Here is a 26550-nt window from a genome sequence, read left to right as displayed (position 1 = left end):
GCTGCTAGGGTGACCTCGACGAACACTCCAGAGCTGGTCACGGCGGCCTCGCTCCTGCCGGCTCGCACGGCTGATCTAGACGTGGCACGGTCTTATCTAGTAGCGATCGTGGGCCGCCCACTACGTCGCGGTGCATTAGCCCCCCGAAAATGAAGCTGCTAGTGCACGACCGGCGCTGGCCGCCCACGTAGCTTGGGTGCACTACTGCAGCCATCGGCGCCCAAGCCTTAGCTGCAGCAGTCGGCGCCGTTTGTGCTGCGCTAAACGGGGCGCGGCTGAGCCGCCAAACGGGCTGCTCCTGGCGTGCGGCGGTACGGCACTCCGCGTTGCTGGACGCGCCGGACCCAGCGAGGCGGAAACCACGCAGTAACCGGCTGCGAACGTAGTAAGAGTTACACATAGTTGGCGGCAAGCTCTGCACCGCCGGCGACCGGGCGGGGGTTGCCGACGCGGGGCGCACAGTATCGGCCCTGCTTGCCTGCATGGCTCTCGCAAGCGGCGGCTATTGGCCAGCTTATCCGATGGGAAGCCGCCACCAGGCTGGGCTGTCGTCTGACCTTACCAGCTGCCAAGCCATGAGCGAGCGCAGTGCTCTCCTGAGCAACACAATGCGACCCACAGCATCGTAGAACAAGTGGTGGTGGTGTCTTCAGCCGTGCGTCGCTTGTGGACCAGCCGCACCATGTCTACCAACAGCCATCTCCGGCGGGTGAACAGCCGCGGCCGGTGACGTCGGGCGTGCTTGTGGCTATCGGTAGGCGACTTGCCACCTAAACCCTGCCAGACAGTCTTCTTGCCCGGCCAGGCATATGCACGACCGTCTGAGCGCACGTTAGGTTGCCGTAGCTACAAATGCCGGCGTACAACCGGGACCTATGCACAATGTCTGCGGCTGCGCGGCATCTTTACGCAGACTCGTCCGACGCTGACGATCGACATTCCAGGACTCCTCGCGGCTGGAGCGGATAACCTGCTCAGGGGGAAGGTCGGACTGTCGATCGGACCACTCGCTCTAGCCGCAGGATAATTAGCCGGCCACGTGCAAGGGTGCGGCTGTGCCCAGTTATTGCCACCGGCCGGGGTCCCGGCTTCTACGCGACCGCCGGTGTAGCCAATTGGCTGGGTCTCGCGCCGTGCGGCGCCCCGGACACGTACGGCTGAGCTGCGCTCGTTTCAGGCACTGGACGCGAGGCTGCAAGAAGACGCGACGAACCTCGTAGGGTGCTTATAGTAGGCGCGTTCACGACCTAACGTAGCCGGGTTCCTCCGGGCGTACGCCCGCAGTTATTCTGCGTCAGATGACAGCTCTCTGGGGTGATAGCTGATAGCTGGGTATGGCCATAACTAACGTCGCACAAGCTTTGCCAAGGTACTATCGACGTAATAAGTCTATAGTACAGTAAACAAACACAAGAGCTGGGATTGCGGCGCAAGGTGATGCTAGGTTTGTGCCAACCGAGCCAATATCCAGTCTATCGAGCCTAGATGCGTCAGGCCATCGCTAATGAGAAGACCCTGCAGACATAGGAGCCGGGCAGCGCGTGTTGGGTGCAAGGGTTCGCCCCTTGTCAATCCAACATGGCGGAGAGAGATAGGTAGTCTGGTGAAGTGGTGCGATACGAGAATGCCTTCGAACGTGCACGTACGCCAGAGACCGCAGGCCACACCACGGACGTACGGTAGTCAGGCGATGGGCTCAGCCGTGTGGGTCGAGATAGCAGTACCAGGAGCTACGAGCGTACGGTCACGATTGCTGGCCAGTGGCTGGGAAAAACACCAAAGGAGAAGCCCTAAATTTGAGTGCGGAGATACCCCTAAACATGCGGCGGGAAACCCCTGCCCTTGAGCAGACCCTATGTCGAGCAGTTGGAAAGCCCTAGGGTGGGCAGGCGACTCAGATCCCTAAAGAATCACTAATTGATCCTGGTGAATGAATCCCTAATGCAAGCCGTCCGGCAATGTGCGCCCTAAACACGATGCGGTCCAGCCGCGCCACGTAGGTCAACCGCCCCCACGTTGACTCGCGCGCGCCACAGCCGACGGGCCGGCCGAGCCGCCAGGCCAGGCCCCCGCCGTGGTTCCGGGCGCGCGGACGAACTGACAGGTTTGTCGTGCACGTGCGGGAGACGGCCAAGTCCAGGCCACCAGGACTGGCGAATCAGAGTGCCGGTATTATGGCATGCGACGCGGAACGAGCCGAAGGAGAAGTAGGGTTTGGGCTCGGACCACTAGTGTGCCAGGCACGGCTGCAAGCCGCGGCTAGCCGACGCCGAAACGAGCCCGGCGCCGGCTCATCCGCCAGGGTCCGGCGGCGGTGCGCTTGTTGCGACGTGTCCGCTCGACCTGAGTGCGAGCCGAGCGCGCCGCAGCTACGCAAGGATAAAGGAGGCCAGCACACGCGTCGCGCGCCGTACTGCGCGTGGCAGAGGAGCGCACACGCAGCAAAAATGGACGAGTCCGGAATCGAACCGGAGACCTTTCGCATGCGAAGCGAACGCGATAACCAACTACACTACACGCCCAGAGCTTGGCAGAAGTGAGTGCGGTGGCGATGAGTGGGCGGGATGAGGCCGGGTAAATAAGCAAGTGTGGCGGTGCACGCGCGTCCTCGGAGCTTCGGTCGCGACCCCCGGGTCGTCCGAGGCCGGGCCAGCGCGGGGTCGGTGGTCAGGACGGACCAAGCATCCACTAGGCTCACGCCGGGACCGGTCTCGGGCGGCGCGGTGGGCCGGCAGTCGCGGACGGCGCCGGGCCTCGGAGGCGGCGGCGGGTAACTTTGCCAAGCACGTGTGGCTCTTGCAGTCTCTGCTACGCCGGCGGCTCAGACGACTATCTAGCGGTGGCTAGTGGGACACAGGAAGCGCAAACCTGCACCGACCTTAAGACCCGTCGCGACGCCGGCATAATCGCTTTCACCAAGGCAATCCATCGATTTGGCTCAGAATGTACACCAAGACCGCAGCTCTGTCTCTCGGTCTCCTTGCCTTAGCGGCCGGCGCGCGTGCAGGTGGGTCGTCTTACTCGCGGGAGCTCTCTGGCGGTAGATAGCAGCGGCCCCGGGGCCTCGGCACGGGCGGAACTAACAGGCAGATGTGTCGGACGTGTTCGGCGAGGGCGAGTCGGTGACCAAGTCGCTCGGCATGTCGTTCTCGATGATTGTGTTCTCGGAAATCGGCGACAAGACGTTCTTGGTTGCGGCTCTGATGGCCATGAAGCATCCCCGTCTGGTCGTGTTCTCTGCTGCGTTTGTGTCGCTCGCGGTGATGACCGTGCTATCGGCGCTGCTGGGCCACGCTGTGCCGGCGCTGATCCCCAAGAAGTACACGTCGCTGCTGGCGGCCGTGCTCTTCGTGGTTTTCGGCATCCGGCTCATCCTGGAAGGTATGGGCATGGACCCCAACGCCGGCGTCGAGGAGGAGATGGAGGAGGTTGCTACCGAGATCGACGGCAAGGAGCTACACACGTCGGCCGACGCGCTCGAGGCCGGCACCAAGCGCGCGCCGCGCTGGTCCGACGGCGTCGAGAACCTGGTCGCGCTCGTTCTGTCTCCGGCGTGGGTGCAGACGTTTGTCATGACGTTTCTGGGCGAGTGGGGCGACCGCTCGCAGATCGCGACCATCGCGATGGCCGCCGGTCAGGACTACTGGTGGGTTATCATCGGCGCGATCGTCGGCCACAGCCTGTGCACGTTTGCTGCCGTTATGGGCGGTAAGCTACTGGCGTCTAAGATCAGCATGCGCACGGTCACGCTGGCCGGCGGTGCCGCCTTCCTGGTCTTCGCCGTCATCTATCTGCTCGAGGGCCTGAGCCTGTGAGCGTGTATACATATGCCAATAGCATTCTGGACCTTGATTACTATCTGCCTAGTTCTTGAGTGCGTTCTTCTCGGTCGCGCGCTCGATCGCGCTGCCAAGACCGCTGTCGACGCGGCCAAACATGGCGTACGTGTTACGCCGAACTGTGGGGTGCGCCGCGCAGAGGTGACCGGCGACGTTTTGCACAAAGTTGTCGCGCTGACCCTTCTGCTTGCCAAGCACGTTCCACAGCTCGCGCGCCTGAACAAAGTCGTCATCCGTGACCTCGGGCGAGTACAAGATGGCCTTGCCGACCCAGTTCTCGTGCTTGTCGCTGGACACGCCTGCGCGCCGCGAGTAGCCCATCTTCATGAAAGAGCTCTGGTAGTTCGGCAGAGAGCCGTAGTTGCCGTCGACGCGCATGGCACCGTCGCGCTGGACCGGGTTGAAAGACCGCAGAGGGCAGTTGACCGGAATCTGCTCGTAGTTGGGGCCCAGCCGGTGGCGCTGCGTGTCCGGGTACGAGAACAGCCGCGACTGCAGCACCGGGTCCGCCGAGGCCTCAATGCCGGGCACAAGGTGCGACGGCGAAAACGCGACCTGCTCAACCTCGGCAAAATAGTTCTCGGGGTTCTTGTTCAGCGTGAGCTTGCCGAACTTGCGCAGCGGGAATTCCTTCTGCGGCCAGACCTTGGTAAGGTCAAACACCGAGAACCGGAACTTCTCGGCCTGCTCCGGCGTCATGGTCTGGACGTATGCGGTCCACGACGGGTGCTCGCCGCGCTCGATCGCCTCGAAGAGGTCCTGCGTCGAAAAGTCCGGGTTCTCGCCGGCCATCTTGACGGACTCGTCCTGCGTGAAGTTCTTGACGCCCTGGTCCGACCGCAGGTGGATCTGCACGTACACGAACGAGCCGTCGGCCTTGACGAGCTTGTACGTGTGTCCCGAGTAGCCGTGCATGTGGCGGACACCGTAAGGCGTGCCGCGGTCCGAGAAGAGCGTCATGACCTGGTGGATCGACTCCTGGTTCGTGCTCAGGTAGTCCCAGAACATGGTCGCGTCCTTCAGGTTGGTCTGCGGGTTACGCTTCTGCGTATGAATGAACATCGGGAACTTGGACGGGTCCCGGATAAAAAACACCGGTGTGTTGTTGAACACCCAGTCGTAGTTGCCCTCGTCCGTGTAGAGCTTGACCGAGAAGCCGCGGGGGTCGCGCGCGCTGTCGGGCGACGCCTTCTCGCCGCCGACGGTCGAGAACCGGGCGACGGCCTTGGTCTTCTTGCCGACCTTGGACAGAAAGTCGGCGCAGGTCAGGTCCGAGATGTCGTCCGTGACCTCAAACTCGCCAAACGCGCCGCAGCCCTTGGCGTGCACCACGCGCTCCGGAATCCGCTCGCGGTCGAAGTGCGCCAGCAAGTCGATCAGATGGAAGTCCTGCAGTAGCAGCGGACCGTCCTGACCGATGCGCTCGGAGGCGCGGGGATTCAGCACCGGACATCCGTTGGACGCCGTGTACGTCGTGTCTGTGGGCTGGCTATCGTGAATCTGTGTAGGGGACATTGTTGAAGAGTCTGTGGATTCTAGACGGCTACGACGACCTATTTAAGCTGCCGGCACATGGGCGTCCTCTTTGTGCGAAGTCGGCCACGCTGCCGTGCGAAGGTTCCAATTTCGCTGATCCCACCAATCAACTCCGCAATGATTACGTGCTGAGTAAACGTTTGGGTCGTTTCCCCGCGTGGGAAAGACGGATCTGCTATGGACTACGTAACCCCGAGACGATGATCACTAACGTGCACGGCTAATTAGGGTAATGGCTGCGCGGCGTGGAAGGTGCATAGTCGAGCATAAATGCGAAGAATCTAGGTCATGATGCCGATCTGCCGTGGTATGACATATCCCACTTGCTCCATCGGTACTGGCGCCGCGATCGCTTGATGACATATGCACAGTGTCGTAAGTCGAGACCCAGTAGCTTTACAGACCGCGACGCCCGGAGCAAGCCAACGGCTGTGGCCAGACCGGCTGCTGCTGTCGGTCAGTCAGCAAAAGGCTGAGACCGTGCTGTCGTGTTAGCGTCGAGAAAGTTCGGTGCATGACGTCGACAGTTCCGGAAGGCTCGTGCGGCTAGCTTACGGTTGTCACTGAGCTCAGGAACTGAGGCTCCGGTGGACTCGTTGAGGGCGCCGACGGCGAGTGTAGCGAGAGACGCGAGTTGACGCATATATAGAACACGTGACCTCGTTCTTCCACAGCCGCACGTAGTGCGGCTCATATTGCGACTCGGCTCACTCCGTTTTAAGATCACATTCGCCAATGCACGACTGCAGGTGGCGCCGGCGCCACCAAGCGGGAAACCGAGCGGGGACACGGCGTGCGCCGCCGCGCCGTGGCGCGCCACGGCCGCCGGCAGGCGCAGCCGCCATATCTGCCAAGCACGATGCTGATGCACAACAGTGAATTAGATGTGATCACGCCCAGCTAGCGCACCCGGGTCAGCGCTATCAAGTGCCCTGGAACTGACACCGCGCGGAGCGTTCTAGCGGCTTCGGCGCCAGCCGCGACACACGTATGGACCTAGCCAGCTGTGGGCGAGGACGCCTCAGATTTGGACGCCACTATCAGCGTTCGATGCCAACACAAATCGCGGTTCGCCGCGGTCGCGAAGCGTTCGCCAAGCGGGTATTTGCCAAGGCAGCATGAGATCCTATTCAAGAGCAGGTAGGCCTCAGTCCAGAACTGGCCGTGTTGAGCATCGCTTTGCGATAAGCCCCGGCAAGCCGTGATCCGCGCGGGTAGCAGTGGTCCCGTCAATAATGACGACAGCCACGGTGCGCTCACTGGCGAAGGCGACATGGCTCCCTCACTGGTGGACCTCAGGCCAGCCACGGTGCGAAGACAACGGCGTGGGCCGCGCGCTGTGCGACGTGCATGGCGGGCAGCAGAGGAGAGCCGCACCATATGCGGCTCAGGCGCCACACAACACCCACACAGCATGCCCCAGCCGCGCGCGGTGCGGCGGTCCAGCCACACGTGGCGCGGAGTCCCGCGCCCAGCCGCGTTTAAGAGTCATCTCCATCAACCGTGACGTCACTTGAAGGCACCCGTGACCGTAGCCGGTCAACTGGAAGTTCCCACTGGTGCCGCACGGCACCAAGTGGGCGGTAAGCGGGCTGTGCGTCCCCGCAGTCTGCCCAGCTACTGGCCGACTGCGGTGTGTGCGCCAATGACCAAACCGGCAGTTCATCTCCAGTTCGCTAGCCATATACGGCCAGGAACAGAGTTTCGACCTTGACGCGCCCACGGGCCGTAGCCTTGCGTCGCCGCGATCTCGAACACCGCCGCTATCAGGCCAGCCTTCAGATTATCAGCATTGAGCTGCCTCCGCAACACGTTCAGCGCATATAAAAAAGCTGTGCTGTCGGCGTGGCTGAAGCGGCAAAATCGCAGTTCTCAACGAATGATGGTCATTGCTGAGGACACTACCCCGATAGCAGCCGCTCAGACCGCGACTGCGGCAGCTTTCGGGGACATGGCCGACGGTGCTACACTTCCCTCCGAAGATGTGCACGCACAGGCCACCAGAATGACTGCCCGGCTTGCTGAATCACCACCGGACTACGACTTTGTCGAACTCTCCAGGATGTTTGCTGGCCTCAACCTTCAGTCGCCTTTGGGTGCCACGTCCGTCCCTCTGTCGACTCGTTTGCCGACAGTAGACGAGTGCATTGTGCATCTCAAGCTGCTCGGTGCGTTTGCGCATCTGCGCGAGGATATCTCGACCACAGATGGACTGTACGGTATCTACGACAGCGAGGCCGATCGTTTCGGCAGAACACAGCGCGAGAGCGGCCGAGCGCTTATCCGCGAGAAGAGATGGGAAGTGTATATCACACATGCTGTCCATCGCTTCACTTCTTGGTGGAATCTGCAGCAGCGCGCGGAAATGGCCGACAAGACGGATCTGTTCAGTACCAGATTAGCGCCAAAGAAGTTCTATGCGTCGCTCGACCACCACGGCAGCACCATCAGGCCAGAACAATTTGAGCTTCCGCCGCTCGGTGAGTGTACCTATGACCCGCGCTGACGCCAGACGTGCTCATGGTCTGGCATGCGTTTATGTTAAATCCGCGCAGTCTTCTCCAGGACGTCTTCCACCAACGGCGGTTCGACCTCTGGGAGCAAGGCATGCCTTGGGATGCGATAAATAGCGCGATAAGCGCCAGCGACTTCTCGTACAGCCCGTCTGAGCGAGCGATAGCTGACTTTGAGTACAAAACCCTGTGCCCGTGGGACAGTCTGGTGTCCAGGCCCGAGGTCGAGATCGCCTGTCCGTGCTGCGAGGAGTCGACTTGCGTGCCGCTCACAACAGCGCATCTCGGAGACGTCAACAAGCCGTTCAGGTCCGGCAAAGGCTACGCCGATCGGGACATGGTGCAGCCGTGCCAGAGGTGCGGGTACATGATCGACAAGGAGTCGCTGTCGGTGGCTGCCATGCGCCACTTTGTCCACAGTCTTCGGGAAAGCAAGTGCGTTGCTCCTGGTGCGGCGTTGTCGTTGCGTGGAATCCCCGAGTGCGTGTCCGTACAGAGAGGCGGCATTGTCTACGAGGGTATGGCGTATTCGACGAGGCTTCTGCGGCTGGCAGACCCGGGATTGACCATCCTGCGGGCCCTGAACATCAGAGCAGACAGATTTAACCGGCCGCTGCTATCGCTGGCTGCAAGCACCATCAAACGCTCTGTCCATAGTCCGGTCACCAGACGCTTGATCAAAAAGAGCGTTGGCTGGGGGCGCCGGTCGAGCGGGTTCGACAAACTCTCGCTTCGACGTCTGATGGCGTTCTTCTACAACACGCACACGCCGTTCGGGATCGATCTGGTCGGCGCGGTCGCTCGCCAGGGCTCGTTCGTGGCCAAGATGGACCACATTGGCTGGGTGCACTCGCCGGCACTGAAGCACACCATGGCCAAGCTGATTGACAAGTACTCCGTGTTCTTCCAGGTCATGGCCGAGAATCCGCGGCAGATGGCCGTGCCGACACTGGACGTGGACCTGGCGTGGCACACGCACCAGCTGACGCCGCTGGCGTACATGGCATACTCGGTGCGGACGACGAAAAACACTCTGATCGACCACGACGACAAGGTCGGCGAAGCCAAGCTGTCGACGGCGTTCGAGTGGACGTGTAAGCAGTACGAGAAGATCACGGGCCAGGTCTACTCAGAGTGCACGTGTTGGTATTGCGAGGCCATTCACGAACAGAACAGCTCGACGATGAACCCGCGCAGGAGCGTGTCCAAGAGCCGAGCGCGACTGCGGGCGACTTTGGGCCAGAGTCCGAGGGCCCAGATCCATCTGTCGCACCACAGCGCGGTGCCGCCACGGACATCGCGAGAGGATCTGCAGTTACGGCAGGTCAAGGCGCAGCTGGAGCGCTCATACAGTAAGGCCGCCCACCGTGCAAAGAAGCGGCAGGGAACTCCGCCAGACAAGACCACCTACCGGCCGTACGAGGTCTGGGGCTATCCCTACGCGGTGCCGGTTGTGCCGTACGGCTGCGACCCATACGTGACCCCGGGCCTCTACGGAATTCAGCCCGTGTGCGGTTCCTCGTCGATGACGTCGGCCGGAGGAGGGTGCATAGCCGGCACATGCTGCGCCCAGGCCTCTGCCGGCCAGTGCGCGACCGGCTGCGGCAGTGGCAAGGTCGTGCTCACGAACGCGAAGTGTAGCAACCTGGCTGTTTGCGGCGCCGTCTCGACCGGCAAGCATCATAGCGGCGGCGGCTGCGGCGGCGGCGGCGGCTGCGGCGGCGGCGGCAGCGGCAATGGGGGCTGTGGCGGCGGTGGCGGCGGTGGTGGCTGCGGTGGCGGTTGTGGAGGTAGTTAGTGGCTGTGGGCGGCGCAATGGATTTCGTGAGCCGCACTTGATGCGGCGCGGTTCTCCGCGTCGCCGTACGTCGTATCTGGCCGCCCAAAGCGGGCCGAACACCGAACGCACGGCTATACGACGGGTACGACTGTACGACGGAATACGACCGCTGTACGACAGTACGACGCGCAAGAGTCACTGCTACTGTGACGTCACAGGGGCACAGTCATACGCGAGTAGTCGCGGTGTCACAGACTTTCTGACCGCATTGGGATTAGCTCTCCAGATCGCCGCTGTCGCGTACCCGGCATCTGTCGCCTAAGTGTCGCACGCGTGTTGTCTGGTCCTAGCCCCGCAGGCGGCTGAGCAAACCTCAGCCGTGCCCAGTTATCCAACTGGGCATCTGCCAGACTAGCTTTTTAGGGCCAGGAACAGACCCAAAAGCTTGTTTTGTTGCCAAAGCCAGATGGCCATGCGCTGAGCCAGCTATATACAAGGCGGCCTCTGCCGGATTGGCGCCCGCAGACTTGCTGAACACACCGGGATGACGGACGAGGCTACTTCTCTGAAAGAAAAGGACGCTGTGAGCGGCGAAGTCCGCGAACCCGAGAAAGCGACTTTCACGACGAACATGGCAGGTTCAAGTGCGGAGACGGACTCGGACGGCGACTGCGCCAAGAAAGACGGTGTCGGGGCAGCAGACGCCACGCCCGAGCTGACGCTCGAACGTCTCGATTTGTTCTTTTCGCTGCTGAAACTGGGCGAGCCGTCTGAGACGCCGCCATCCAAGCGACTGCCATCCGTGCCCGAGTGCCTGGTGCACCTCAAGCTGCTCGGCGCGTTTGCCCAGCTGCGCGAGGACATTTCGACCACGGACGGGCTCTACGGCATATACGATGCCCAGGCCGACAACGTCGACGCGGCCCATCGCGAGACAGCGCTGGCGCAGATCCGCGAGAAGCGGTGGGAAGTGTACGTAACGTTTGCCGTGTACCGGTTCCAGATGTGGTGGATTGTGCAGCCGCGGGAGGCCACCATGACGGTTCTTAAGGGCATGGTGTTTTCGACGACTGCGGCCTTCAAGTACTACAAGAACGTCGACGGCGTGGCGCGAAACCGCGACCCGGTCAGCCAGACAAGGCTGTTGCCGCTCGGTAGGTGCAGGCAGGGGCAGGCTGACAGCAGACGTGCTGATGGTACTGCACGCGTTCATGCTCAATCCGCGCAGCTTTCTGCACGACTGCATCCAGAACCAGAAGACAGAGCTATGGGCCCGAGGCATGCCGTGGGCGGCCATCAACCGGGCGATCGGCGCACGCGACTTTGCGTACACTCCGCCGGCCGAGGACGTCGCCGAGTTTGAGCGTCAGACAAAGTGCCCGTGGGAGAGCCTGGACTGCGAGCCGGAGGTCAGCGTGGCGTGCCCGGCGTGCTATCTGTGGACGCGTGTCCCCCTAACGAACGCGAGCCACTGCCACGTGGACACGCCGTTTGTCGACGGGACGGGCTATGCAGACAAGAACTTTATGAGCGCGTGCTTGCACTGCGGCTACGACATCGACGCCGAGTCGCTGGCCGTGGCCGAGCTCCGCGACTTGCTGAAGCGCGTCAAGGAAAAGGGCCACAGCGCTCCGGGCTCGGTGCTATCGTTCCGCGGGCTACCGGAGCGGATCGAGGTGCGCAGCTCGGCCTTGGTCAACAAGGACCTGAGCTTTTCGACTAAACTGGTGAGCGTCGACTGCGTGTATTACGACCTGCGGACGGCGCTGGGCGTGCCCCAGGACCAGTCGCGGCGGCCGAGACTGCGCGATGCGACCAGTCGACTGCATTACTTTGTCCAGAACCGCAAGACCGACCCGGAGCTCAAGAAACTGATCCATGCCGGCGGACCGTCGTCGCGGCAGAGAATCTCGCTGCGCCGAATGATGGCGTTCTTCTTCAACACGCACACGCCGTTCAGCCTCGACCTAGTCGGCGCCGTCGTCCGGCAGGGCTCGTTCGTGGACAAGATGGACAAGATCGGGTGGATCCATTCGCCGGCGCTGGTGGGCACGACGGCCAAGCTGATCCGCAAGTACAACGTGTTCTTCCAGATTCTCGGCAAGAAGCCGCGGCACATGGCCGTGCCGACGCTGGACGTGGACCTGGCATGGCACACGCATCAGCTGTCGCCGCTGGCGTACATGGCCTTCTCGGTGCGGGCGACCAAGAGCCGGTTCATCGATCACGACGACAAAGTCGCTGAGGACAAGCTGTCGACGGCGTTCCAGTGGACGTGCAAGCAGTACGAGAGGATCACAGGCGAAGTTTACTCGGAGTGCACGTGCTGGTACTGCGAGGCCGTGCACGAGGCTAACTCGTGGGCGCTGAACCCGCGCGGGTCGCTGGCCGAGAAGCGCAACCGCATGCGCCCGGAGACGGCGGCGGATCTGCAGCTGCACCTGTCGCACCACAACACCGTGCGGCCGAAGACGTCGCTGGCACGCAAGCGCGCGGATCTGACAAAGGCGCAGCTCGAGCGGTCGTACGCCAAGGCGTGTCGCCGGGCGCAGAAACGCGGCGAGGCGCCGCCGGACAGAAACACGTTTGCAGCGGTCCAGGTCTGGGGCTACCCGTACTACGTGGCCGTGGAGCCGTTCGGCTACGACCCGTGCATCACAACGAGCATGTACGGCGTGGAGCCGTCGTGCGCGACGACGGCAGTGGACGGCAAGGGTGGGTGCGTGAGCGGCACGTGCTGCATGCAGGTCTCGTCGGGGCAGTGCGCAGGCGGCTGCGGGGGGGCTCCGCACGATCTCAACGGGGGCAACTGCACGAGCGGACAGATATGCTCGTCGGCGGGCGCGTGCCGCTCGCGAGGAGGGGCGGGCGGGGCGGGCGGCGGCGGCGGGTGCGGCGGCGGGTGCGGCGGCGGGTAGCGCCGCACGCCGTGCGGCGCGTCTGCGACCGCCGCGCGAGGTGCGCATGCCGCCTGGCACCGAGTCGCTCGTGTCACCCCGCACCCGGCCCTCCCGGCGTCGCCTGTGCTACGTGTCTACCGATGGCACGTCCGGTGCCAGCCACGGCACCGCCCGAACCAGCCGCCGCACCGCATGGCCCAGCCGGCTGGTACCCAATCGTATGATCCAATGCATTCCTGTATACCCACCTCTTCTGCCGCAGTGCGGCTATATGCAATGTACCCCACCAGCCGTCCGTCAGCCGCCCGCAGCTAGACGTTCCCCAACACAATCGACAGCTTGAGGGTCTTGCCCGCGCCCGGCGGGCCGTCCTCAAACGCGTCGCAGATCAGCGTGCTCTTCCAGCCCCACGACTGCGAGACACTGAACATGTCTGGGCTCGAGGCAAACGAGCAGTCGCGCGTGCCGCCAGACTGCTTGCGCGCAGACGGCATGGTGATGTAGAAGTATGTGGCCGTGGCCAGACGCGGGTCGACCCATTCGCCCACGCTCGGCTCTGGCCGGCGCGAGTCGCCGCCCGACACAGCACGCGCCGTGACCAGCATGGTCTTGTCGGGGTCGCTGTCAGGGTCGTCGTCGTCCGGCGGCCGCACGTCCGGCGCGCGTGGCGGCTTGGCCCGGTGCAAGTACAGACCGAGCTGGGGCATGTTCTTGCGCGGCCGCACCCGCTGCACGTAAACGTTCCAGTACGAGCCGGCATACCAGATCGTGCGCGAGTAGAGCCTGTCGGAGCCGTTGAGGCGGTCGACGTCGGTGAACTCGTGCGAGAACCGGAACGGCGGGTACTTTGCGTACGAGCGACGGGCCGGCGCGGGCGGAACGGCCACCATGGTCTCGTCCACGTTCGGGACCGGGTACCGCCCGCCCGGCGGGTCCGGCGTGAGGAGGCCGAGGTGCGGGTCGCCGGCGGTGGAGGTCAGCGTGCGGTGGCGCAGCACGAGCGCGTCCCAGACCGCGCGCTGGAGAACGGCCGGATCGACGACCGGGGCGCCGTCGGCCGTCCGCATCTCGTCCAGCTGCTGGATCCGCTCGAACGACAGGTGCATGTAGTGGATGTCGCGGGCAAGCACGTCGCGCAGTGGCGCGACGTCGGCCTCGACGCCCAGGTACATATCGACAAGCTCGACCACGAACAGGCAGCGTGCCCATTCGTCTGGCACGTAGAAGCCGTCGGCGGCGACGATCTCGGCCGCAAACTCGACCGGGAACTCGGCCCAGGCCGTGGCGGTCAGCTGCCAGCCGTCGGCGAGCAGCAGCGCGCGGGCGGCCTCGAGCAGGGCGCTGGAGGCCGCGCCGTAGTCGCACGCGGCCGCAAACTGGACCATGTCGGCGACCGTGTCGGCCGAGACGGCGGCGACGGCGGCGGCCTGGGCGGCGCGGCCGAGACTGGCGAGGCCCAGGAACGAGGCAGTGGCGACGACGGCCAGCGCGTGCTGCGCGACGGCCGCCGGGTCGCGTTGGCCGTACATGTCGGCGAGTGCGATCTCGAGACTGGTCCGCGTGATGTTGGCGTCGGCGGCAAAGTCGACCGCCAGCGGTCCGGCACCGTCGGGCGCCCACCGATCAGAGAACATCGAGGCAAAGAAGGGCGAGCGGGCGAGCACGAGCCGGTGCAGGTGGTAGTTGTGGTCGAAAGCGACGACGGTGACGTCGGAGAAGTCGCCACGGAGGAAGCCGGTCGAGTGCAGGAACGACTCGAGCGACTCGTCGTCGCCGCCGTCGGCCGCCGGCGACCGGCCACGCACCGACTTGCCCGAGTCCGACGACGGCGTGCGCACAGATCCGCGGTCGGCAGGGCCGGCGGGGGAGAGGGGGTCGTCCATCTGGTTCAGATATCTGGCGGCGATCAGCTCACGAAAGACCTCTCGGGCACCGATTCCGGCGCGGGCAGACTTGGACATGGCCGGCACACGTCTGCAAGCGGTGCGTACCTGGGGGGAGCCGTGCCGGCCTTTTAAAGCGCGCGTGGAGCGGGCTGTCCGACATTCCGTGTGGGCTGTTCGTGCGACCGGCCGCGTCGACAAGTCCCAAGTCGCGATTAAGCCAGCTAAACCTCACAGACCGCTGAGCCGCACGGATGGCGAGCTACGAGGGTACGCAGACGGCCGCCAGAGCTGACGACAGACGACCATAACATCAAGCCGCAGCCGGCGGCACGGCCGGCGGCCGGACGGCCGACGCTGGCGCACCAGAACCCCGAGCTGGCCGCGTTCTTTTCGACCGAGCGGCCGGCGACGGCGGCAGACTACGGCCAGCTTGCTCGGTGAGTGAGAGAGGGCGGCGGCGGGCGGCGATGGCGGCGGGCGGCGGGCGACGGGCGACGGTGCGTGGGGCAGACGGTGTCGCGTGCGGCCGGCCCGCGGCTGCGCCGCAGACCGTGCGGCTCGGCGCGGACCGTGCGGCTCACCGCGCACCGGCTCAGCGGCACCGAGCCGCACGCCATGCGGCTCAGTCACGCGGCGCGCCCGCCGCACGCCGTGCGGCTCGCTCAGCCGCGCCCGCCGCACCCCGCGCGGCGCAGAGATCGCTGACCCCCAGCGCCTTCCAGGAACTCGACAGCTCCCCCGTCGCCGAGCGTCTCCTGCAGCAGCTCACGGCCGAGGCCGCCGACGGCACCCGGCCCGCCGGCGTCTCCCAGGCCTTCATCGACGCGCTCGACCGCGTCCCCAAGAAGCGCCTGCGGCCGACCGACAGCTGCGCCATCTGCGCCTCGGCCTATCTCGACGGTAAGCGCCCGGCGGCCCCGCTGACGCAGACCCGTACCCCCTCGTCGTCGCCCTGCCCTGCAACCCGCTCCACCACTTTGATCTCGAGTGCATCGCGCCGTGGCTCCGGCTGGTAAGTCGCGTCCTGGCGCCGCTCACGCAGCACACGACCTGCCCGCTCTGTCGCAAGGACGTCCAGGCGCGGGCGCCGCCGCCCCCCGTCGTCGACGACGAGGAGCCCTGGGACGACACGTACGGTTAGGTAGTCAATACAGGGCCGGCGCGTGCGCCAGGCTGGATTGAAATACGCTTAAAACCGCGGGCGCGCCCCCGGACCCCGCATGTCGTACACCAGCTTTTACCGGTACACGCTGGCCGAGGCGCGCGGGCTGTTCGCCCGGGAGCAGTATCTGCTGTGCCTGCAGTTCTGCCACCAGCGGCTGACGAGCCCGCCCAAGACGCCGACGCCGATCCCGGACGACCAGTGGTACGGCCTGATGCTGCGCGAGCTGCACCTGCTGTCGCACGTCTACCTGGGCAACTTCCCCGCCGCGGCGTACGAGGGCGTGTGCTACGTGGCCATGGCCGCGTCGCTGGCCAAGAAGTACACGGCCGCGGGCGACGCCGAGCGCGCGGACCAGCTCCGCCGGAGCATCCGGCTGAACCTGTCGCGGTTTGTACGCAGCTGTCGCGGGCACGCTGACACCAGCGCACGGTCCTGGGCCATTGGGCCGGCCAGACCAGCGTGGCCGGCCAATTGCACGGCCACCTGACGTACGAACACGCCCACCGCGCGATCAAGCACATGCACTCGGCGCTCGACTGCCGGCCCCAGAAACAGAGCTTCTACACGGTGGCCGACATCAAGGCGTTTGCGCGCAACGTCTACGCGTTTGCAACGACGCCGCTGTGCCCGGTGGGCTCGGTGCCGTCGGCGCCGCGCCGGGGCCGGGCCAACTACGTGTTCCCGGACGCGACGTGGCCGCCGGACGTGTTTGTGGACGCGCTGGACGCGCAGTACCGCGAAAACTACGTGCTCACGCTGGGGCTGTACCTCGTCGTGGTCGCTTGCCTGACGGCGGGCCAGGTCGAGGACGCGTGCCTGCGCCTCGGGCACCTGGCCACCCGGCTGGAGCCGACCGCGCTGGCCGCGCCGGCCGCCGAGGACAAGGCCGGCCGCCGGATCGGCGTAGCCGACTACGCCGCGCTCGTGCAGGGCGTCCGCGCCGAGTACGCCACCCTGCGCCAGATCTACCTGCACGGCGCGCTGCCGACGGCGCCGGCCGTGCCGCCGGTGCCGCCGTTGCCGGCGCTGCCGGCGCTGCCGGCGTTGCCGGCGATGTCGAGATGATGACCGATTACTATCTAAATAAACCAAGAAACAAAACGCCGTAGATGATGCGGCTACGCCCAGCACCGCCGCCGCTCGAGCCGCTCGTTGAGATCGGCGCGGACGCCGGCGCCGGGCCCGAAGCCGGCCGGCGCCTCGAGCATGCGCGTCAGCCACAGGTAGCGGTCGTCGGCGCCCTCACGGCCGTGCTTGCGTACGACCGCGTGGTACTCGGCGTCCAGTTCCGCGTCGCCCGTGAAGATCGGCAGATCGAGCCGGGCGCGCTTCGACGCGCGGCCGCGGCCGCGCAGCGCCCGCAGCAGCGCCCGGTCCTCGTCCTCCGTCCACAGGCCGCGCGCCGGGCGCGGCTTCTGCTGGGCCAGGTCCACGAGCGCGGCCTCGGCCGCCAGCTCGTCAAAGCCGGTGGCGAAGAGCGTGTCCAGGACGCGGCCTACGGGCACGTCAAACAGATCGGCCGTGTCGCCGATGAAATCGGCCAGGGCGTCTGGCTCGGCCGCGCGGGCTACGGCCCGCTCCTCGACGACGGCCGCGACCTCGGCCACGGCCTCGGCGGCCGCCCGCGGTGTTGCCGGCCGCCGCAGCCGCCGTAGCAGCGGCGCGGCGCGCTCTTTGGGCGCGGGCGCGGCCTGCGTCTGCAGCCGCGCCCGGACCCGGGCAAAGATGTGAGTTTCCAGCTTGCTGATGCGCCTATGTGAGCGCGTAAATATATGCGCTGCCCGCCTGTGTGTCCGTGTGCTATATAGGTGCTTAATATAGGTGCTTGTGGTCGACTTGGGAACAAACCGCTGGGGTTATATACCGGGTGTTATCAGACTTCTGGCTGCGGTAATCTTAATCGACCGCTGGGAGGCGAGCTAGAACCACTCCCCGCGCTACGCGCGCGGCCTGGCCAGATAGCCAGATAGCGATAGAGAGGCAGCTAGCGCGGTCGCCGGCGACGGCTGGCCGGCGGCCGGCCCGGCCCGGCTGGCTCGACGACTTTGCCGGCGTGCTTGGGACGTTCCGTTTGGGCTGAGTCATCGCATGACGTAACGGCCACGTCACAAGACGGGACGGCGGCGGGCGGCTGCAGGCGGCAGGCGGCAGGCGGCGGCGGCGGGCGGCAGGCGCGGACGGCCGAGGCGCAGCGTGGCGCCCGTGCCATGAGTCACCGGCCTAGCGTTTCGCTTGGAGGGCGGTGGCGCTAGCGCCGCACGCTGTGCGGCGCCACAGCCGCACAGCGTGCGGCTCGCAGATCGCGGCCACGTGCCGGCGCGCCGCACGTCGTGCGGCGCACGTGCGGCTCGTGCGGCTCAGCGCGCCTCCTCGTACCCCATGTAGAACTGCGCCATCTGGTCCCGCCGGCGCTCGCACTCGGGCCGGCCGTGCTTGCGCACCACCCGCCGCAGCTCGGCCGGGTCCGGCGAGATCAGCGCCAGGTAGTCCCGCTCGGTGAACACGCCCCAGGTGTTGGCCAGCTCGTCGTCCTCCAGCGGGCTCTCGCGGTCGGCGAACATCATGATCAGGTTGTGGTGGCCGCCGCACCGCCGGATGATCTCCAGCACGGTGCCCTCGTCCTGGCCGAGCGCCTGCATGTACGTCTGGATCTTCTTGTCGAGCGCCCAGTCCGCCCACTGGCGCGTGCCCGGCTTCTCCGGCGGGCACGGCACGACCGCGTGGACCTCGGCCTCGTTGGCCGGCACCGGCGTCAGCACCCGCCGCGGCTTGATCGGCGACGACCGCGGGCCGTCGTGGCGCCGGCTCGCCGGCGCGTGCTGCGGCGACTCGGACAGGCTCCGCGGCCGCGCCTCGTTCTCAAACAGCCGCTTGGCCACGGCCGGCGCCGCAAAGCTCGCCCGCGCCAGGTACTCGCGCTCGAACCGCTCCTCCGGCGGCGACACCGGCGTCTGCGGCACGTCCGCCGGCGGGCTTGTCGACGCGTCTGACGCGTCTGCGCCGGCCAGCGGCGCCGATCCACCCCGTCGCCGCTTGCGCGCCGGCGGCGCCGGCGAGTACGTGCCGTCGTCGGCCTCGACGGCGGCGTGCTTGCGCTTGTGCTCCGGCCAGGCAGCGCGCTCGTCCGCAAACATCAGCTCCAGCTTGGTCTTCATCGACAGGTCGTCCTCGTCCACCGGCGACCGCTCTGTGCGGGGCTCCTGCGACGACCCTGCGGGCGACGGCGACGTGCGCGCCGACGGCGACGACTCGTCTGCGATCGAGTCGGCCATCGAGTCGGCCATTGAGTCCGGCACCGGCCGTGGCGTCCGTGCCGGCTCGCTGCCGCGGCGCTCGGCCGGCCGCTGACCGGCCGGGATCTGCGACAGCTCCGGCTGGGTCGAGAAGTCGGCCAGCGAGCTCGAGCTGTGGCCAGCTTGCGACAGGGCCTGCGACACGAGCGACCCGAAATCGTACGATCTGGCGTCAGCACGCCCACGCCCACCGCACTTACGCTGGTTCTTGCACGGCCACGCTCTCGGTCTCGTGGATCAGGAACGAGTCCAGATCGGGCACCTCGCCCTCGTCGACTGCGGCTGAGACCAGCTGGTAAGAGAACCTGGTGTCAGCACGTCCGTAGGCACACTTACGCAGCCTGGCCGCCGAGCCCGGGCATCTGCTCGGGGTCGCAGAGCAGAATGGTGTCGTCTGCTGCGTCGGGATCGACCACGCCGCCGTTTGCCTGGGGTCAGCAGCGAAGATGGCAAGGGGCGGCATATAGCCGCCGGCGCAGACATGGGTTGCCGGGCATATAGCCGCATGCAGCCGCAGACCATATAGCCGCATATAGCCGCAGAGCGCGTAGCCGCGCCGTGCGCCGTTCCTGGCCAGGCCCTCAGCCAGTAACAAGCAGAGCGGCCAGCGGCCTACGGCCAGCCGGCTGGCTGCACCGCTGCAAACACCTGCGGTGGCCTCTCACATACCTCAATCTGCTCAACCAGCGTCGCCCGCCCTGGCACGCGCGCATCGATCCAGAACCGCATCGGCGCTCGATTGTCGTAGATAAACAGCTTGTTCGGCCGGTCCGCTGTGGTCGCCTGGCTGCCCGCTTGATCCGTCATCGAGCTCTGGCTGGTCTGCAACGGCTTGTCCGTCTGCGAGCCGTCTGCAGCGCCTTGATTCATCGACGTGCGCTCCATGGCCGTCCTCTCTGTGCCTACGCGTGGTCTGGTCGTGCGAGCCGTCTCGGCAATCTTTTCGCGGTGTTGTCGCCGTTCGCGAGCTTGTGCCTGTACCTGGAGACGCCCACCAATAAGGCGGGCACGAGCCGCACGCCTAGTGGCGCCCACCGCCACGCTGCAGCCACGCTGCAGCCACGCCGCACGGCCACTGACACGGCCACCAGCACGGCCCCCAGCACGGCCACCAGCACGGCCACCAGCACGGCCACTACGGCCACTACAGCCACCCGCGGGCCGACATCTACTCTACGCCTGCGCAGCGCCGCAGCGCCCCGCGCGCGTCTGGTCAAGTGTATTTTGTATTGCAATGACAATTTTTTTGCTCGTATTTGAATCAAAACATCTAGATGGCGACGACATGAACCAAGAAACCGACTAAACTTTGAACTTTTGGCTCTCCGAGAGCTGAACGGCCTTGTCGGACAGGGCCAGCGCAAGGTTCTGGAGTCTGGACAACTCGACACCCGCGATGAAGGCAATGGTGCCGGTGCGCTGGTCGAGCGCGGCGGCAATCTCGTTGTTGGAGATCATCTTGCTGACAAGCGCGCCAGCCTTGCCCGCAGGCAGGTCAAACATGTCGGCCAGAGAGGTGATGGACAGCGACTCGTAGAAGGGGGCGTTGGTGAAGAGGTAGGTCCGCAGGCCCTCCTCCTGGATCTTGTGGCCAAGCATAGCCTTGATCTTGTCGGTCTCCGGGACCAGGTCCCAGATCTTGATGGACTGGATGAGGTCGCGGGCGCGGGCCCACTCGCCAACGGCCAGGGCCTTGGACGCCTGCATGACGTACTCGCGCGTGTTCTCGGGCGGACCGGTGAAGACCTGGCGCTCGTGGTAGTCAAACATGCGGCGGAACGGCTTCGAGATCGCCTTCTTCTTGGCGTCGGGCGCGGTGCCGAGCTGGGCCATGACCGGGATCTCAAGCAGCATCGAGCACGTCAGGTAGACGCACTCGAGCAGCTCGAGGTTGATGTGCATGTGGAACGGAATCTGGCGCTGCTTCTCGAGACGCTCCTGCTCGGGCGTGACCTGCGAGTAGCGCTGCATCTGGATGCCCTGGGCGAGCAGCTCCTTCGTGCGGCCCGTGCCGCAGATCTCCTGCAGAGCCTGCTGCGACTCGGCGATCATGCCCACGCGGAACGCGCACAGGCCGATCTGCACCAGCGTTCTGTTGTACAGAATCTGCGTGAAGATGTCGGCCGAGTGGATAGACGCCTGCAAGTGCGACATGAGCATCAGGTCGCGCGCCATGTAGTACTGGTTGTGCAGGGCGTGGTGGTAGACGTGGCACAGCAGCGCGCGCGTCCGCAGGTGGCGGTCCTCCTGCTTGTAGAGCACGACGCACAGCGCGACGATCAGCGCCGACGCCTCGAGGCCGACGGGCACGACCCGCGGCGCGAGCACCTCGGGCAGGTACGCGCCCGCGGCCTTCTCGAGGACGTCCACGAGCTGCGCCGGCTTGTAGTAGAGGTGCTCCAGCCGGCGGATGAGCACCCGGTTCACCGACGTGTCGAGCGACACGCGCTCGAAGTACGACTGCGCGCGCACCATCAGGTTGTACAGCGACGACTCCTCGCTTAGCCGCTCGATGTACTCGGGCGTGTGCGGGTCGATGTTCTGCAGCGAGCGCGTGAACTCGTCGTCGAGCTTCTCGACGTACGAGATCACCGAGCCAAACACCGACACGGGCTTCTCCTCGGTCGCAACCGGCTCGGCCTCCTCGTCGTCGTACTCCTCCGCGTTCTCCCGCACCGTGTACAGCGGGTGGTCCTCGAGCTGCTTCAGCAGCGTCTCGACATTGCCCACGGCAACCTTCCACTGCTCGACCGGCATGTACGACAGCGCAGACGTCGCCAGATCAAACCGGGTCGACACCATCAGCGTCAGGATCCGCAGCCGCTGGTAAGTCGTCTGGGCAATGTCGTACAGCGCCTCGAGCGTCCGGATCTGTTCGCCGCGGTCCGTGTTCTTGCGGCCACGCGATTCCAGGATCGTGCGCAGCTGCTTGAAAATGCTGTCGGCCGAGACCTGCACGGTCTTGCCGCCCTTGCCCACGGTCGAAAAGCCGTCGCCGTCGACCGGCGCTTCCCCTGCGAGCAACGCCGCCGGCGCCGGCGCCTTCTTGGCCGGCGTCACGACCGGCGCCACGGGTTCGTCCGCGGCAAACGCCTCCGGGTCGGCCTTGTAGCGCGCGATCTGGTCCTCGTACTGGCGGTTGTTCTTGCGGATGCGCTGCTTGATCGAGTTGAGCGCGCGCGCGTTGGTCGCGTTCATCTTCTTCTTGGCCTCCTTCTCGCCCTTGATGGCCTCGTTCATGAAGTCCTCGAGGTCCGAGATCGCCACGACGTATGACTTGGGCGTGTCCGTTGAGCCCGCCTTGGACACGAGCTTGTTGAGCTTGTCAAATTCTGCCAGTTAGCCCGCCATCCGCCATCCGCGAACTCACCTGTCGAGATGTGCACCCAGTCGTTGATCTTCTTTGCGTTGTCGATCGTCTTGATCGTCGTCTCGATCTCCTCCAACCGCTTGTCCTTTGCGCTCTTGACCACCCGCTTCGTGTCCTCCTCGTCGCTGTCTTCGCTCTCTTCGCCGCGCAGGAAGCGCGACGCGCCAGCCTTGGCGCCAGCCTTCAGGAAACCACCGGGTCCGTCCTCGTCAGAAGAGTCGTCGTCCGATCCCGAGTCCGACCCCGAGTCCATCTCCGAATCCTCCTCTCCAGAAGAAGACAGTTCCTGCTCAGACTGTTCTTCCTCCGAGTCCGAGTACAGCTCCTCGTCGGACGACGAAGTATCACTGTCGGACGATCCACCGGCGAAAAAACGAGACATGATGAACGGTTTGCTTCAATCTATGGGTTTCGATAGAGAGAAAGGATTGATTGCAAGAGCGCAGCTTTTTTCGTCTCTTGATTTTTTTTTCGCTTTTTTTTTTACGCTGTAAAATTTTTGTAGGTGTGAGTGATGACATGTGCGCAGGGCTGATATTTACCCACTTAACGGTCGCGCGCGAGCCGCACGGCCGTGTGATCTCGCGCCGGCCGGCCGCCAGGGCCCGGCTGCGGCGTCTGGGCACCGGGAACTGGGCGGGCCAGCTGCGTGGGGAGGGCGGCCGCCGGCGGGCAGAGCGCGCGGCTGCGTATACGGCCGACGTAGCCATGAGCGCACAGCCGCTGCACTGCCACGTGCGCCACACCATTGTGGCACGCGACGCAGCCGCGTCTGCCCGCGCCCAGGGCCCTGCCGGCGGGGTCAGGGCGGCCGTCACGCGTGTTAGGTCGGGCGAATACACGACCACATGTAGCTGTACTCGTCACCGGCGCGCGGACTGAGCGACTGATTGACCGCACGCGGGTCAGCCGGCTACCTGGGCGCGTGCACTGCCAGAGGCGTCTGTCGGCGGCCTGACACGTTCCCGCGGCCGCTCCGGTCGGCTAATGGCGCGGCCACGCACGGCCCAGGGACAGATAGTGGCCAGGTTGCGTGATCAGCTAGCCATCGACATGACGCATTCTACGGGGAGAACCGGTCACGCTCGCTGCGCCGGCAACCGCGACAAGCAGCTGGGCGATAACGATGTGAGACAATACGAGAGACAGCATCTAGATTTCCCGCTGTAGGCGAGCCACAGCGCATGTACTGCGTGGCGTGTGGGTGGAGGTCGGCGCACTATGCATGGCAGACGCGACCGTGGCTTGTCAGGCCACTGAGTCACCCAGCAAAATATAGGACGTCGTCAGGACCGGCCGGCCGCCTTCTGTGGCCACTAGACGCGCGATTGGCGTGCATGCGGCCGCCGTGGGGCCGGCCGATAGCGGGTTATGAGACGGTCAGAACGCACACCTTAGAGGCCTAGCCATCGCGGCTGCGCCGTCCGCGGCAACCCACGGGGTCCTCACCAGCCACAGAGAGGACCACGGGCCGGCCGGCGCGCAACGGTCCAGGCGCGCGCGTCGCGCATGCAAGCCGCACGAGGCGCAGCAGACCCACAAGCCACAGCAGCGCAGGCCACAGTAGTGCGCATACGCCAAACAAGCGCCGCACGAGCCACTGCGGCAGAGCTAGCGCCACAGACTACAGACCACGTCAAGTGTGTTCATTATCGTAATATTGGAACTAACTCCAGACTTCTATGAGACAAAGCGACAAGACCGGGGGTCGGCGGACAGTGAGGCGAGGTACAGGCGGAATTTAGTGCTGCTTCGAGAAGTACTCGAGCTTGCCCTTGGGGTCGGGGTTGATGGTGTCGGAACCCTTCTGCCAGTTGGCCGGGCAGACCTCACCGTACTCGTCGGTGAACTGGAAGGCGTCGAGAAGACGGAGAGTCTCCTCAACGTTGCGGCCGACGGGCAGGTCGTTGATGGTGACCTGGCGGACGTTGCCCTTGGGGTCGATGATGAAGATACCGCGGAGAGCGATGCCCTCCTCCTCGATCAGGACACCGTAGTCCTTCGAGAGCGAGTGGTTCTTGTCCGAGATCAGGGGGATGTCGACCGGGCCGAGACCACCGTCCTGGCGGGTGACGTTGGTCCAGGCCAGGAGCGAGTACTCCGAGTCGACCGAAGCGAAGGCGAGCTCAGCGCCACGCTCCTTGAACTTGGGAGCGGCGTCCGAGTAGGCGACAATCTCTGGTGCCGTTAGCGCTGTTGGGGCGGGGCGGCGGCTGACGGCCAGGGGCTACCAAGCACCCCGGCACGGCGCGCGGCGCGCGGTCCGGAGCAGACCCGGACCAGCGGCGCGCGCGCCGGCCATTGGCCGGCATTGGCCGCCGTCAGCCGCGCATCGCGGCGCGTGGAACTTACCGGTCGGGCAGACGAAGGTGAACGCCATGGGGATGAAGGCCAGGACGAACCACTTGCCCTTGTACTTGTCGAGCGAGATCTCCTCGAACATACCGTCGATGACGGCAGTCTTGGTGAAGGCGGGAGCGGGCTTCTGGACAGTGACAACCATTGTGAATATGCTGTATACTAATTGATAAAGAGTATAGAGATGGGCTCCAGGCTGGGGGGGCACGGCCTGTATATATAGCCGCTGCTAGTTACCGCCGGTAGCGAGTCTGGTGCCCGACATATTACACAATCAGGAGTGAGCCCACTACGTGCGCGCCGGCCGGCGACAAATGGAGCGACCAGAGCCGGCGAGAGATAAGCCCAGAGCACGGATTAATAACGTGCGCCCGGCGTCCGCCTGGCGACCACTAAACTCAAACGAAGCAAAGCCGCAGCCCTAAAGCCCGCCATCGGGTTTTACGTTTGCGCCATACTGCATTCAACAGGCCGGGGCTGGCTGCCGCCGGGGCTCAGTCAGCGAGCCGCAGCCAATTGCGCGGCTCACGGCGGGCGCCGCCCCGTGCGGCGCGCGGTGGATCGCGCCGGTGGCTGCTGCGCGCGTCGCCCGCTGTGGCGTGCGCCGGTCCGACTCGGCCTGGCCAGCCGGGCCGGCCGCCTTGCATCCGCCGCGCAGGCTGATCGCGGGTCGGCTGCTCGGAGCCGCCTGGCGGGCGCCGGCCGGCTGGCGGCGGCTGGGGTCCGGCGGCCGCCGGCGCGAGCGTTGCGCGGCGCTGCCGTGACTAAGCCGCCGGCCCAGAGCGGCCGCGTGTCGCCCACCGGGGCGCCCCAGCCGCCGCGCGCGTTTGCGCCGCCCAGCCCCAGCCGCCGTCTGGCCAGGCCGCCAGGGCCCGTAGCTATCGGCGTGCGTCTATAGCGCCGCCGGCTGCCGGCCTGTGGCGGTCCGTGACAGCGCGCGCAGGACGGCCCGGGCGGCGGCGGCCCCGCCGGGGGCGTGCCGGCCGCCGGCGCCGGCGTCGCCCGGGGACGTCGGCGGAGCCCGCGCGGACGCGTCTGCACAGGTGTCGCGCGGCGCGACGGTTGTGGTTGCGGGCGCCGCGGTGGCGCGCGCGCCCTGCTTACGTTATGGGCGGGTCTGGCCCGCCGGTTGACTAACGCCGCGCCGCACGCGGTGCGGCGCGCGCACGGGCCGGCGAGCCGCACGTCCTGCGGCTGCTTAGTCACTGCTTCTGCGGTCTATCCTACATCTCCAGACGAATGTCCTCGGGCGCATGTGGCTGCAGCCCGTGCGCGCGCTAGTCCGTCGGGAACCGCGGGTCGTAGTGCTCGTAGTCGCTGTCGCCGTCCGCCGGCGCCGGCGCCGCTGCCGGCTCCGCCGCCGGCTCCTTGCGCTTCAGCCCGATCCGCTTGAACCCGGCCCCGACGGGCTTGAATCCGGCCGCCGGCGGCGCTTCGGGCGCGTCCAGCGCAAGCGACCGCATCCCCGCCTCGCGTTCCTCGCGCTCGCGCCGCGCCGCGGCCTGCGCGGGGTCCCGCTGCATCTGCCGCAGCTCGACGAACCGCTTGCGGTGCTGGTGCTCGTAGCTGCTGATGTGCGTGTCGTACTCGTCCATGCGGCTGTAGCCCTGCCGTCAGCGCTGCCGGGCCTCCTGGCCGGCCTACCTTCTGGCACAGATCGCAGTAGAACGATCGCAGCGCCTGTTTGGCCGCCTCGGTCTGCCGTCAGCGCGCCCGTCCGGCCACGTACCTTCGGCGCCGGGTTCGCCGGCGCCCGCCGCGGCGGCGGGCGTCCTCCCTGCGGTCAGCACGCGCCCGCGTCCGGCGTACCTCGCGGCGCGACATCCTGCTCGCTCGCCCGGCCGCTCGCTCTTCGGCTCGGCCTGCTGGTCCTGCTGCGCGCCTGCGGCCTCTGGGGCTCTTGCTGCGAT

The 26550-nt window shown here is 65.8% G+C and overlaps 11 protein-coding genes and 1 non-coding gene across 12 annotated transcripts; 5 read left to right on the top strand and 7 right to left on the bottom strand.

Annotated features, from left to right (window-relative positions):
- Positions 1–2448: 2448 nt before the first annotated feature.
- V1510DRAFT_t231 lies at positions 2449–2522 on the bottom strand. The gene has a single exon. It is a non-coding gene; the product is annotated as a tRNA-Ala (tRNA).
- A 220-nt stretch (positions 2523–2742) lies between these two features.
- Positions 2743–3839, top strand: V1510DRAFT_243931 (uncharacterized protein). The gene is made up of 2 exons (XM_066930549.1): positions 2743–3007; positions 3091–3839. Exons 1-2 carry the CDS (start codon positions 2944–2946, stop codon positions 3813–3815), a joined length of 789 nt encoding a protein of 262 aa, XP_066787164.1. The 5' UTR covers positions 2743–2943; the 3' UTR covers positions 3816–3839.
- V1510DRAFT_421904 (catalase-like domain-containing protein) lies at positions 3823–5365 on the bottom strand. Its single transcript, XM_066934699.1, has one exon. It carries the CDS (start codon positions 5352–5354, stop codon positions 3864–3866), a length of 1491 nt encoding a protein of 496 aa, XP_066787163.1. The 5' UTR covers positions 5355–5365; the 3' UTR covers positions 3823–3863.
- A 1731-nt stretch (positions 5366–7096) lies between these two features.
- V1510DRAFT_439257 (uncharacterized protein) lies at positions 7097–10101 on the top strand. The gene is made up of 2 exons (XM_066935599.1): positions 7097–7855; positions 7888–10101. The coding sequence occupies exons 1-2, from the start codon at positions 7255–7257 to the stop codon at positions 9684–9686; spliced, it is 2400 nt and encodes a 799-aa protein (XP_066787162.1). The 5' UTR covers positions 7097–7254; the 3' UTR covers positions 9687–10101.
- Positions 10102–10853: 752 nt separating this feature from the next.
- V1510DRAFT_421892 (uncharacterized protein) lies at positions 10854–12530 on the top strand. The gene is made up of 2 exons (XM_066934698.1): positions 10854–12063; positions 12215–12530. Exons 1-2 carry the CDS (start codon positions 10862–10864, stop codon positions 12393–12395), a joined length of 1383 nt encoding a protein of 460 aa, XP_066787161.1. The 5' UTR covers positions 10854–10861; the 3' UTR covers positions 12396–12530.
- A 250-nt stretch (positions 12531–12780) lies between these two features.
- Positions 12781–14646, bottom strand: V1510DRAFT_421889 (uncharacterized protein). The gene is made up of 2 exons (XM_066934697.1): positions 14560–14646; positions 12781–14464 (listed from the first exon to the last, which is right to left on the bottom strand). Exon 2 carries the CDS (start codon positions 14449–14451, stop codon positions 12880–12882), a length of 1572 nt encoding a protein of 523 aa, XP_066787160.1. The 5' UTR covers positions 14452–14464; positions 14560–14646; the 3' UTR covers positions 12781–12879.
- A 59-nt stretch (positions 14647–14705) lies between these two features.
- Positions 14706–15595, top strand: V1510DRAFT_404674 (uncharacterized protein; the record flags this gene model as incomplete). Its single annotated transcript, XM_066932270.1, has 5 exons — positions 14706–14721; positions 14753–14891; positions 15167–15354; positions 15384–15466; positions 15497–15595. 5 exons carry the CDS (start codon positions 14706–14708, stop codon positions 15593–15595), a joined length of 525 nt encoding a protein of 174 aa, XP_066787159.1.
- Positions 15596–15674: 79 nt separating this feature from the next.
- V1510DRAFT_404673 (uncharacterized protein) lies at positions 15675–16684 on the top strand (the record flags this gene model as incomplete). Its single annotated transcript, XM_066932269.1, has 2 exons — positions 15675–16010; positions 16043–16684. The coding sequence occupies 2 exons, from the start codon at positions 15675–15677 to the stop codon at positions 16682–16684; spliced, it is 978 nt and encodes a 325-aa protein (XP_066787158.1).
- Positions 16685–17310: 626 nt separating this feature from the next.
- Positions 17311–19986, bottom strand: V1510DRAFT_243816 (uncharacterized protein). The gene is made up of 5 exons (XM_066930548.1): positions 19582–19986; positions 19249–19340; positions 19113–19217; positions 18752–19078; positions 17311–17569 (listed from the first exon to the last, which is right to left on the bottom strand). Exons 1-5 carry the CDS (start codon positions 19795–19797, stop codon positions 17557–17559), a joined length of 753 nt encoding a protein of 250 aa, XP_066787157.1. The 5' UTR covers positions 19798–19986; the 3' UTR covers positions 17311–17556.
- A 139-nt stretch (positions 19987–20125) lies between these two features.
- On the bottom strand, positions 20126–22818 carry V1510DRAFT_421877 (eukaryotic translation initiation factor 3 subunit 8 N-terminus-domain-containing protein). The gene is made up of 2 exons (XM_066934696.1): positions 22283–22818; positions 20126–22244 (listed from the first exon to the last, which is right to left on the bottom strand). Exons 1-2 carry the CDS (start codon positions 22662–22664, stop codon positions 20215–20217), a joined length of 2412 nt encoding a protein of 803 aa, XP_066787156.1. The 5' UTR covers positions 22665–22818; the 3' UTR covers positions 20126–20214.
- Positions 22819–23912: 1094 nt separating this feature from the next.
- Positions 23913–24815, bottom strand: V1510DRAFT_421872 (thioredoxin-like protein). The gene is made up of 2 exons (XM_066934695.1): positions 24635–24815; positions 23913–24460 (listed from the first exon to the last, which is right to left on the bottom strand). The coding sequence occupies exons 1-2, from the start codon at positions 24783–24785 to the stop codon at positions 24024–24026; spliced, it is 588 nt and encodes a 195-aa protein (XP_066787155.1). The 5' UTR covers positions 24786–24815; the 3' UTR covers positions 23913–24023.
- Positions 24816–25917: 1102 nt separating this feature from the next.
- V1510DRAFT_404669 (uncharacterized protein) lies at positions 25918–26464 on the bottom strand (the record flags this gene model as incomplete). The annotated part of the gene is made up of 4 exons (XM_066932268.1): positions 25918–26247; positions 26285–26338; positions 26370–26417; positions 26450–26464. The coding sequence occupies 4 exons, from the start codon at positions 26462–26464 to the stop codon at positions 25918–25920; spliced, it is 447 nt and encodes a 148-aa protein (XP_066787154.1).
- Positions 26465–26550: the final 86 nt, after the last annotated feature.

This window comes from Dipodascopsis tothii, assembly GCF_038497935.1.
Source record: "Dipodascopsis tothii strain CBS 759.85 unplaced genomic scaffold V1510scaffold_33, whole genome shotgun sequence".
NCBI classification, from domain to species: Eukaryota; Fungi; Ascomycota; class Lipomycetes; order Lipomycetales; family Lipomycetaceae; genus Neoaidaea; species Neoaidaea tothii.
This window is presented reverse-complemented; position numbering and strand designations above follow the sequence as displayed.